General features: G+C 39.5%; 1 protein-coding gene across 17 annotated transcripts in view; it reads right to left on the reverse strand.

The window, feature by feature from the left end:
- ROBO2 (roundabout guidance receptor 2) overlaps nt 1-13,163 on the reverse strand; it is an 893,684-nt gene that overhangs the window by 64,932 nt on the left and 815,589 nt on the right. For all 17 annotated transcript variants that reach the window (XM_081952932.1, XM_081952940.1, XM_081952931.1 and 14 more), the window contains 2 exons: nt 11,343-11,574; nt 7,992-8,116 (listed from right to left, as the gene is read on the reverse strand). In XM_081952932.1, the coding sequence (XP_081809058.1) occupies nt 7,992-8,116; nt 11,343-11,574 (357 nt within the window). The remainder of the gene's footprint in view (nt 1-7,991; nt 8,117-11,342; nt 11,575-13,163) is intronic.

Genomic DNA, 13,163 nt, shown 5'->3' on the forward strand with positions numbered 1-13,163 from the left:
GATGGTGTTACGTACGTATGTACGTATGTCATTGATTTGCATGGTGACTGCAGATTGGCCGCCCAAGCCGTGGGAAACTTGAATCGCTGTCATTGGCCAGCTGACCTGCCGGAGCTCCTTAAAAAGCGAGCTCTGGCAGCCCAGCTGGCAGAGCGCCTTCCCTTTTTTCCTTGAATAAAAGTGTTGAAGTTCACTCGTGCCTCTTGCCGGTTCCTTTTGCTCTGATTTAACACTGGTGACGAAGGACAAAGGGACTTGAGAACCTCCTCGTGGACCATATGGCCATCTTGCACCAAGAACAAAAAACCTCAACCACTAGCATGACATGGCATCGCAAGCATCCCCACACCAGCGATATTTGACCCACAGATGGCAGACCTGCTGGACAACAGGAAACGGGCACTGTTCCTAATGTATTGCGGCACCAAAATTTACAAGATGGCACAGATGCTGATTGCTTCAGCAGACATGGAAACCGTTGCCTGGACTACCCTACAGTGTGCCTTGGAAGACCACTATGGGCCATCCGCCACTCCCAGACAATTCAGTGGCAAACGTGAGGAAGACCAGCGAGGTGCACCATGCATACAGGGAACCCAACTGGGCAACGGAAATCCCAGAGTATGATGATGACTTGGATGACACTGACAATGCCATTCACCGCATATTTCCCGAGAGGCAACAAAACCCCAGAGACGCAGAGAACAGACAGCCCAGGTTGCATGGGATTCCATGCAAGAGCAGCTTGCCATTTCCGAGATGCAACATGCTGCCATTGCCAAAGGAAGGGCCACATTACAGAGGCCTGCAGGGAGTCCCAACCCATTCTGTGCCAGACAAAGCCATCAGCACCACTGGAAAGAACAAGCACCACAAGAGCCAGCCAGCAGCAGAACAGACAGAGGGAAGAGTACTACCAAGCTACCAGAGAGATCCATCACACCACGGTCGGCCACTCAGATTCATACAAGGGGGAGAAATATCATGCTATTGTCACCATTGAAGAGGGACCATGTAAGATGGAGCTGGACACAGGATCGTACTTCACCATCATGTCCTGGCAGACCATTAAGAAGCTGAACCTGGCTGCAAACAAGAAACTCCTAAAGCCACCTAACATCCGCTTAAACAACTATCAAGGGAACCGGATCCAAGTGCTGGGCAGAATGGAAGTAGAAGTGGTGTTCCATGAGTTCCAAGGCTGCCTATTCCTCACAGACGTCGCCAGCCACTGACCGTCCCTGCTTGGAGTGGAATGGTTCAAGCCCCTGGGGCTGGAAATCACCAGCCTGCATCGAATTACCACCCACGACCTGGACTGGTTATTGGCGGAATTTGCGGACATTTTCGATGGAGGCCTAAGTAAATATATGAGGAAACCCATTTCATTTAACTTAGACCCCCATGTAACCCGCATCAGGCTCAAACCCCGAAGGGTCCCTTTTGCTCTGCAGCCCAAGGTGGATGAGCAATTAGATAAGTTAATTGTCCAGGGAATCCTCATGCCAACCGATCACGTGGCATGGAAAACCCCCATAGTCACCCCAGATGGTTCAGTCCGCCTCTGCATGGATTACAAGTGCACACTGAATAAGGCCTTCCAACATACCCAGTGCCAGTGGTGCAACATCTATTGCATTCCTTAGGAAGCGGGAAGGTATTCGCCAAACTGGACCTTGCCCAAACATACAAGTAGTTGCCAGTGGACAAAACCACCGCCGGAGCCCAAACCATAGTGACCCATGGGGGGGCATTCAAATGCACTAGGCTGCAGTTTGGGGTCAGTGTAGCCCCAGGACTTTTTCAGTGCTTGATGGAGCGGCTGCTACAGGGAATTCCAGGGGTGGTGCCATACTTCAATGACATATTCATATCGGGGAACTCTATAGATCAATTGATGGAATGTGTGTGTAAGACATTGGAGAGGTTCCAGGAAAAGGGACTAAAGTGAACCCTAAGAAATGCAAAATTGCCGTAAGACAGGTCCTTAGGTTACCTAATAGATGGGTCAGGCATACAGCCCACCGACAGCAAGGTGAAGGCCATTAAAAATGCTCCTATCTTGAAAAACAAGGCAGAACTACAAGCCTTCTTGGGACTATTGAATTTTACAGTATTTTCTTACAACAGAAGGCCACCGTTGCTGAGCCACTCCACAAGCTCCTGGGAAGATGGCACCATGGACCTGGGGACAGAAGGAAGACTGAGCTTTTGCAGCTGTTAAAGACCTCCTCTCCTCAGGCAGTGTCCTCATCCAATACAACCACAACTTGCCGGTTCAGATCACCTGCGATGCCTCCCCCTTCAGAGTTGGAGCAGTCCTCAGCCATCGCCTGCCAGACGGGACAGAAGCACCGATCGCCTATTATTCCAAGACCCTGTCACCAGTGGAGCGCAACTACAGCCAAATAGATAAGGAAGCCTTGGCTGCGGTGGCAGGGATCAAGTGGTTCCACGAATAAGTCTATGGCAGGCACTTCGAACTCATAACCAACCACAAACCTTTGCTGGGGCTTCTTGCCAGAGACCAACAGACCCCCTCCATACATGTCCCTGAAGATCACCAGATGGGCTATCTTCCTCACTGTGTACGACTATAAGCTGGTACATTGACTCGGGAAAGACATCAGCCACGCTAATGTCCTCAACCACTATCTATTACCAGAGCTCATGGAAGACCCCGCACCCACAGCTAAAGTTCTCCTGATAGATATTGACCCTGCCAGCCCGGTCCCGTCAGGAACATTACAGAGCATACACACAAAGATCAGATCTTACAGAAGGTTCTGAACTGGGTGTTGAGGGGGTGGCCACAGGAAAAGCCGGATGATGAGTTCCTGAGTTACCACAGTAACCTTGAATAAAAGTGCTGAAGTTCACTTGCGCCTCTCGCCAGTTCCTTTCACGCTGATCTAATAGATGGCAAACCTTTTGGGCACTGAGTGCTGAAAAGGGAGTGCTTGCACTCATTTTGCGTGCACACTCTTGTCTGGGCCACAACCCAGAAGAGGAGCTGCCCGGGGGGCATGCGTGCACTGGAAAATGAACTTTCATGCACCGGCCAGCTAGTCTTCATTGTTACACACAATGATCAGCTGGGCGGCGCGTATGCTCACACCAGAAAATAGAAGACCAGCTCTTCCAGTTTCCAACACTGCCACAGGCCAGCTGATTGTCACACACGCATGTACGCTAGAAACCCAGAAGAGGAATAGATGATGCCACGCTTGCCAGGCAACATGGCTCTGTGTGCTACTTTGGGCACATGTGCCATAAGTTCCCCATCATGGACCTCATGTATTATAAAATAATACTTATAGGATAGAATAGAATAAAAGAGTTGGAAAGGATGCCCTCTTAGGCAGGATACCCTACCTACACCACTTCAGACAAATGGTTATCCAATCTCTTTTTAAAAACTTCCAGTGTTGGAGCATTTACAACTTCTGGAGGCAAGTTGTTCCACTGATTAATTGTTCTGTCAGGAAATTTCTCTTTAGTTCTAAGTTGCTTCTCTCCTTGATTAGTTTCCACCCATTCCTTCTTATCCTGCTCTCAGGTGCTTTGGAGAATAGCTTGACTCCCTCTTCTTTGTGACAGCCCCTGAGATATTGGAACACTGCTATCATGTCACCCCCAGTACTTCTTTTCATCAGACTAGACATACCGAGTTCCAGCAACTGTTCTTTATATGTTTTAGCCTCCAGTCCCCTAATATCTTTGTTGCTCTTCTCTGCACTCTTTCTAGAGTCTCAACATTCTTTTTACATCGTGGCGACCAAAAGTATTCCAAGTGTAGCCTTATCAAGGCATTATAAAGCTGTATTAATGCTTCCTGTGATCTTGATTCTATCCCTCTGTTTATGCAGCCTAGAACTGTGTTGGCTTTTTTGGCAGCTGCAGCACACTGCTGGCTTATATTCAAGTGATTGTCCACTAGGACTCAAAGATCCCTCTCACAGTTACTACTATTGAGCAAGGTATCACATATACTGTACCTGTGCATTTTGTTTTTCTTGCCTAAATATAGAACCTAACTTTTTTCACTATTGAATTTCATTTTGTTAGATTGCGCCCAATGTTCAAGTCTGTCAAGATCCTTCTGTATCTTAATCCTATCTTCTGGAGTGTTGGCTATTCCTGCTAGCTTGGTGTCATCTGAAAATTTGATGAGTTCCCCATCTATTCCTTGTCCAAATCATTGATGAAGATGTTGAAGAGAACTGGGCCTAAAAAGAGCCTTGGGGTATCCCACTGCATAATTCCCTCCATGTAGATGCAGTTCCATTGAGAACTACGCATTGATTGTGGTTGGTGAAATGTTACATGTTGTGGACTCTTATATTTTATTACTAAGATTTTAAAACCTTAATCTATAATACATAGATTATTAATTTAAAATGTGTTACCTTTTGTTTTTCTTTTTAATATATATATTTGTGTGTGTCCGTGTCCTAAAGATATAAAGTACTTTTTAAAAACCAATTTAACCACTGCATTGCATTGAAAATGAAAAATGCAGAATAAACCACCTTCAATTATTTTAAATTATGAAACAGTAACTATTAGTGATAATCTACCAGAGAAGAATTCAGATTTGCTACTCAAATCTAAGATTTCCACTAATAGTAACAACAACAACAATAACAACAACAACAACAGTACTGTAAGGAAGTCATTCCAAATCTGGTTAGGATATAAAGGCATCTAGTTTTGTGGCTGCATTATGTGGTCATATTTGACAATACCACAGATCTGTTAAGAGCTCAGGAAGTTCCTAATGCTATATCTGCATATTAGCCCAGGCCCCTTAAAGTCCTTGTACCTTTAAAAAAACACCTGTAAAGTTAATTTTGTTGCCTGAGATTTCTAGTCTTCTATCTCTATACTCTGAACCAAGGAGACTCATAGCCTGTCAATGTTGCTCATAATTAACAAATGTCTTGAAATGAAAACAATTTTGATTGCACACCTTATATGTATTCAGGTAATTAAAGGGGAATATCTAATTTCTGTTTGATTTTTCAGTGAACTAGTCACAATCAGTTTGATTTCCAAGACAGTAGAACTGTAAAGAATTTTATTTTTTTTGCTAAGTTATACTGAAGTTTTTAACTGGAAAAGAATCAGGTTCATAAAGCAGCATTAGGAACTTCCTGAGCTCTAACAGATCTGTGATATTGTCAAATATAATAGACAAATATAATATTGCAGCAGTCTATATTATTTTCTCAGAGGAAATAAAAATGTGTTTGTTTAAGCATCTGTACAGATGAAGAATAGTTTCACAATAAGAAAGGGTGCTGAAAAACCACATGGCAATTTAGACCTCAGTATGAAGTAACAGTTGGCTTTCTTATGTTGAATCAGAAGCGATCAATATATATTTTAGTTTCATTAAAATTATATGTTTGTCGTACATTATTAGATTATTATTACTATATTTTATCTTGTGCACCTACTTATGGTCTAAGTCCAAGTCAAAACATTTTAAAATACAGACTACCACTAATACATGCATATGTAACAGTACATACACATAGAGAAAAAAAGGAATCTTATATAGTTAGTATCTCATTGAAAGCATCAAACAATTTCTATAGGCTATAAATTTAAAAAATGCTACTGCTGTGAAAACACCCGGGCATTGATAATTTAATAAAAATATTTCAATCTCTTCATCATAGTAGAGGTTATCAGACTCATGAACCAATGTATTAACTCTGATTGCCAGTGCATGTATGGTGGGCATTTTAAAAGGATGTGTGAAACAGACTTATCCTCTCTATTCAAGTGAATGCAAAGTTGATCTTCATAGGTTGAAAGCTGGCATATCAATCAGCTGCCTGTCAGGCCTGTAGTTATGTTCCTTTTAGGATCTTTGGCCTGCCACACTTTCTATTATTTTCCTATGATGTTTCATTAGTGGAGCAGTTGGGAGGGGGGAATAGAAAGGAGCAGAATTGTGGAATGTTTTGTTGTCATTCTTTCTAGAAGTTCAAGGTCATCTTTTGTCTCCGCACCTTGACACCTGACCAGAAGCAGAGGGGGTAGATGCCAGCGTGGAAGAAAAGGATTGGACCATGTGATGGATTTATGGGAGTGGGCATAAGTTTATGAACTTTCAACTGGGTGGAATTCCGGGAAGAAAAATCAGAGTTGGAATTCCATAGACGTGCTAACATGCCTGTATGATTAAATTGGAATTTTAAGGATGATTCTGCCTTGGTTTCTGATTAATTTCATGCATGGTATTTAGAACGCTGACACTGCCATCATGTTAGGGGAATATCTACACTGGCTTGGGAGAAGATCATTCTTTGTGAGGTGCATGGAAACTTATAAAATTGGGAATATACAGGAGGAAAGTCCAATTTGTCTATATGAGAGATGAGAAAGTTAGCTGCTTGAATGTCTAAATCTCATAACATTTGCTCAGGTTCTATCAAGATTTTTTTTTTTTTTGCCTAAAGCAGGGGTGTCAAACTCGCGGCCTGCAGGCCAGATCTGTCACGCACTGGCCATGCCAATGCCTGGTTTAGTGAAAGGGAAAAAGTCACAATATATCATGTGACGCTGCCATGATAACATGAGTTTGACACCCCAAAACATATTAATTATTTAATGTAATATAAATAATAGACATCATGTCTCAGATTATTTTATATAATTAAAACAATTATATAAACCATTCATATCCTATATCTACTTTAATATGATTTCTGACAAATCTTGTAATATGTCTGTTATTCGTTTAGATTGTAAACTCTAATGAAGACATAGGGTGTCATTTCATGTCTCCTTCCACTCAAGGGCTGCACATACTCTTCTTGGCTCCTTCGGGAGGTAGATATGTTCTATACATATCCTAAAGTAACAACATAATACAAATTATAAAAGGATTAGTCTCAATTGGGGGGGGTTTATAGAGGCAAAACTCAGCTTTTTAAATCAAAACAATTACAAAATCATGTTGTAATTCTGTTTAAATCACACTGATGATACCCATTTATATCTTTCTTCTGGGAGATCTTGGCCAGTCACTTTCTCTCTCAACCCTAGAAAGGATGCAGTAGGAAACCATTTCCAAAAAACCTTCGCAAAAATCCTGCAGTTGCCAGGAGTCAGCACTGACTCAAAGGCACCCCCTCCCAAAATACACACACACACAGATATGAGGGGGAGATTATTATCCTTCATTCACTAAAGCTAACTTGTGCTGCCACTAAATGTATTTAATATATTTGAACATGTACTGTTGGGTATGCCAGGAAACAGTAAGTGGACTGAAGCTGACACATAGGCAGAAAGTAAACGGAGGGATAAATAGCAAAGGACACTCTCAGGTTCTCTAAATTTATCAAAAGGTACAAATCCCTGATTTAACCCAAGGATTATTGCTATCTTTTGTTAATAAGGATGGACAGATATTTTAGAACTCATCATGGTCACTGGAACATTATATTTTATTTCTCAACCTATACTATAAATAGCACAGTTGTACAATAGGATAGCATAAGAGATTCTCCAAAAGATGTTGTTTTTCTATTTATAGCCTTCATTTCTTATTTAACTGGGTAGGCAAAATTTCCAGTACTAAGAAGCAGGAAAAACATACAATACAATACAATAGCATAGTTGGAAGGGACCTTGGAGGTCTTCTAGTCCAACCCCCTGCCTAGGCAGGAAACCCTATACCATTTCAGACAAATGGCTATCCAACATCTTCTTAAAGACTTCCAGTGTTGGGGCATTCACAACTTCTGGAGGCAAGCTGTTCCACTGATTAATTGTTCTAACTATCAGGAAATTTCTCCTCAGTTCTAAGTTGCTTCTCTCCTTGATCAGTTTCTACCCATTGCTTCTTGTTCTACCCTCAGGTGCCTTGGAAAATAGTTTGACTCCCTCCCATGTTTTTTTTTGCTTTATTATTATTTGAAGAAATAATGGACAACATTAGGTGTTCTTTTTACCCTGCATTTTAGTCTCACCTTATATTCTTGAATGATTCCATTTTGATGATCTGGAGGAGGTGGATCCCAGGAAATACTGATACTGGTACTATTGTGGTTTCCAACAGTCAGAACTGTAACAGATTGTGGAGGGGCACTAGGGGCTATAAAAATGGAACAAATAGGGGGGGGGGAGAGACATGGTAATAGGTACATAACTGATGTTAAAAGAACGAACTTAAAGCTAAGCACTTGTGGAGAACTATTGAAAGACTTGTTATTCCAAGTTCAGAATGAAATATGGTTCTCTATATACCTGAAAAGAAACCAACTGCATAGGCTTGGTAGAATGTGAAGATTTGCAGAAGTACAAAACAGATGTTTAGATAAAACTCAAATAGTGAAGTAAAAATAAAAGAACCCCAGATTGCATGCAATACCGAATAACTTTGGCACAAAAGATTAACCTACCTGCTATCCAAACAAAGTAGTTGATTAAGATGCAGACACAGGAATACAAATCATATTAGCTAATGTGATTTGCATCCTTGTTTGTATTCACCTACAAGTAATATTTAACAGTTCAACCTTGGTCTGTAGTATTATAGTAGTTTAATAACAGTTATCTCAGTATAAATTAAAATACTTCCCTGGCAGGTGTTGCTGTTATTAAATAAACTTCAATGAAAAACATTTGAAAACTTTTTTTCTCATTTCCCATGCTACTGGTTTGTAGGCATTACCATGCCTACTTCTTGTCAGGTCAATTATTCCATTGCTCAGCTCCTTTCCTCAGATATGAAAAAGGCCAAATCACTACTCATATTTTTCAGATGGAACAAAACAGAATTACATTTGTCATTTTCACAGGGCCAGAAACCAATTGTTTTAAAACCATTAGCCAGGATAGGCTTCAGAGGAAGCATTTATTCTAAAATTTGGTTTACTTGGAATTGGGGTAGCATTTTGAGGTATCTGTTTTTCTGACAGAAATGTACATTCTAGTACTAAAATAGTAAGAATTTCATCAAATATCTTCAAAATTGTTATTCAACATTTATATTAAAAGTACTTCCAAAAAAAACACATGGGGAATAATATAAAATGAGATGTTTATAAAAAGACTGCTCTTTTTTCTGAAAAATAAACCATACAAATATTTGAGTTTTGCCTGAAAAATATAAATTGAAGATAATTACAAATATAATTAAAGAATTTAAAAAAATTAACAAAGGTTCCTTTTTAAAAAAAACATGTAAGTCTATAAATAGGCTCCTATGCAAATAGATATAGTGCAAGCTTTTGTTTAAAAAAACACCACCACCACCTGACATTTAACTGTTGACAGTACAATTTGTTATAGTCTTTTGTGGTAATGAAGAAGGGACCCAGAAGCAGAGTGGCTGAAGGTTATATTAATATCACAACAGCTACAGACTGTGAGTGTAACATATCTATACATAGAGATTCCTAAAAGGCTTTGCTCTATAATGATGTGAGCTTACCTGCTTTACTCATCTGGTAAATAGCAGTTACAATAAAAATGGACCAACTCTTCAAATAACATACAGATTTAGAATAAAAACAAATCTGTTGTTTTTATTTTTAATGTAAGAGCTCATACAGCAAATAGAAGAAAATAAATACACATTTAAAACATTATAGTCTTCAATTTGTTTGATCATTATTAAGTTATATTTTTCTCTGCTTCTTGTGTACAATGTTGAGGGTGTTACTTGGAACCCCGACATTAAGTATGCCTGAATACACAGAGAAGGTGTATGTGGTCAAATAGGTCCTAACCTGGAAGGTATCCAGATTAGAATCTATTTGTACTCTGACATACAGATTTAATCAGGATTACAAAGACATCTCCTTTTCTTTTAAGAATTAGCATTGAAGCTACTTTATCGAGATATTACAGCTGATACAGTAGTTTGTTTGTTTGTTTATTGGATTTATATGGTGCCCTTCTCCCAAAGGACTCAGGGCAGCGTACAACATTAAAAAAACCCACATATTACAAAAGTTAAAAAGGAAATTAGATAGAGTATCCAAAAACAAACCCAATTAATATTAACAATAACATTTTAAAAATTAGATTAAAATTAACAATTAAATCAATCATTTATTTTATTTTGTTCAGGCCAGGCCGGTTACAGATTTTGTGATGATAAAGAAATCTGTTGTTCTTTTAAGATGTAAGCAAAGAGTTAAGTGATCACTTACTTATAAAAAAGGCAGCCAAGATAGAACAACTTAGAAAAAAATAAAGAGAGGCACTTGACAGTTGGACAAAGCAGAAAAGCAAGAAAAAAAAAAACTAAACGTAGACAACCAATATTTATAAAAGAAAAGCAAAGAAAGACACTGATAGTTTTTGTGACAAACTAAACAATTATTCTGTAAATAACCATGGAGCAGTACTTATTCTACCCTCTGCTATTTCTTCACACAATATCATTAGTAAAAAAAAGGGTATCTTTTCAGTAAATTAAACACAGAATATCCCTTAACCCTTATCCAGTATTAGGTTGCCAAAGAACAGATGAGGAAGGTAAAAATAACCATATATGCCCAAACCTTTATATAGTATTTCTACAGTTATCATTTTGAGGTAATGTCTGCAAGAATTAAAGAATATTTATCACTATCCAAAATTAACTAGGAATAAACTTCTGCCCAGATACACCTATTTTAGAATAGATCTATACTTCATTTTAAAACAATATTAAGCATTATAGTGGTCATTATCATATTTGTAGCACTAAAACTCATAAGATAATACAAATACTGTATATAAGAAATATTTTAATATCAATCCTGATTCTATTGTTAATTTTTATTGTACTATTATGTGAAAGGAACAAAATAAACTTCAATATTTATCCACGCTTTTCATAATTACTCTTTAATCATGTATGTTAATCAATTTCTTATATGAATAACTGAAGCTTCTCTTCATAAGGAATTTTATCTACCCTGAATGAAGGAAATTATACATGTCACAGGATAATGTTGCAAGATCCAGTCTGGGTCAGTCTACCCCTTTGACTGTTCTAATTAAGCTGCTTGTTTGTTTTATTTTATTTTCCTGGGATCAAATGGCAGATGTGACACTCAGAAAAATATGTATTCTCTCAACTCAAGCCTCTTAGGCTTTTAATTTAAAAAAAGGACCAGCAAATAGGTACTGAGAAGTTGCTGAAGTATAAAACCAAATACAGTTCTCTTTTAATATACTCACAAAGTTATCAGTGACTGCTTTGCCTATTGTAGCTACACACTGTGGAGAAAATATTGTTTTTGCTTGTGCAAAACTTTCTGCATATTAGCATAGTACACTCAATAATTGCAAACTTATGATTATTCTTTTCATAATTTTCTTACCTTCTTCAGTTGTACGTGCAGATTTTGATTCACTGTCCATCCCTTGAAATTCATTGAAATATGGACGAACTTTGATATCATATGTAACCCCCTTTTTCAAATTGATAAGGATAGCACTCCGTTCTGTGGGGACATTGACTTCCACAGTCTGCCATGCAGAAGGGGAAGTCAGGCCTGATGTCTGTCGATACATAACTCTATAACCCTGAATGAACTGTGACTGGCGATCAACCTGAAATAAAATTAACAGAAATGGTCCTACCGTAAGTGGAAGAAAGAAATTTAACTCAGTTTCAGCTGTCATTCATACTGTGCTTTTAACTATATAAGGTACTTCTTTCAGGTTCCTTATTAAGAAAAGTCGTTGCTTTCTCATAACTGTGGTTCTCCACATGATCATAAATATGATCAACTTTGTTGTGCATGATCAACAGGAAAAATGCAACTAGGAATTTTTTATAACTGAGTGTGTGAGTGTGTGTGTGTGTAATGTGCCTCTACTGCTCATTTTTCGCATGTGGCTTACCCTCATTTCACTACCCTAAGTAGTCTGAAACTGTACCTGCCAGAATAAGCACATTATGAGAAAAGATGGTGAGTCATTGAAAAGGTGAGTCACTGAATTCACAAATCACCTATGGGGTCATTAAGTCCCAGAATTACAGGCAAACAATCCATTTTTTTCATACATATAATATAAAGCTTATCTTTCGGGGGGGGGGGGAGGGAATCTCTCTTCCAAAAGGCATACCAGCTTGTGCTTAGGTAATACAATTATTTATAGACTTATATCTATAATAGGGCATTGGGAACTATGAAATAATGGGTAAAGAAACCAGAAAATATTGAGGCAAAGAAATAAATTTTAAAACCAGAGTTTTAGAACATAACACACATCTCAATGAGAGCTAGAAAATTAAAAAAGGAAAAAAAAATGTCAAAATCACTACTTAAACTCATGACCATACCCCAAATGTATCATGGGTAATAATGGCACATACTGTACAATTATATTTCAGATCACATCTAAAAGAAGTGCAGTCAATAAGTCATTAGAATCAATACTGTTATTTATGTCTATTATTTTTTGCTAGAGTGAAATCTGGAAATAGAATAAATTTTTTAAAGGAAACTCATCATACAAAAAGGTTAAAACAACCTCTCTGATCACAAATAAAGAAAATATTGTGGTCAGTACAAAGCAGGGGTGGGTTCCTGCCGGTTCTAACCGGTTCGCTAGAGGAGGTTCCAGAAATCTAGTGAGCAGTTTAGAACCAGTTCCATCAGTGGAACTGCCCCCGCCCCCTCGCTCGCTCACCCCTGCCCGTCCAGAGGCCGCTCGTTCGCTCGCTCACCCCCACCCATCCGGAAGCCACTCAATCGCTCACTCACCCTGCCCGTCCGCACTATGCTAGCCCTGCCCACCGCTCAATGATTGGATGGCTCACCAATTGGATGGCTCACCAATCACAATGCTCGCCTCTAAGAGCCCTATCTAAACCTACTTACCTTTTTTCCTACTTGGCCTTCTATTGCTGCCTGCCGACTCCGAGGAGGTAAGTAAGCTGAAACTAAGCATGGGCCATGGGGGTGGGGTGGTGGCAGACCAACTGGAGCGGCCTGCCGCAGCCCTGCACTCTAAGTGAGTCCGGTGACCTTTTGTGGCCTTGCAAGAATCCCGGGCTCGCTTATAGCGCAGGGCCGCATAGCTGGCAGCAAGCACGGGCCGGGGGGTGGAGATGGCAGTGGGAGCTTACGTGGCGCAGCTGGCATCTTTGGCAAGTTTGGGGACCTCACAAGGCCATTGCAAGGTCCCCGGAC

Source organism: Natrix helvetica (assembly GCF_964273705.1).
Source record: "Natrix helvetica genome assembly, chromosome: 4".
NCBI lineage: Eukaryota > Metazoa > Chordata > Lepidosauria > Squamata > Natricidae > Natrix > Natrix helvetica.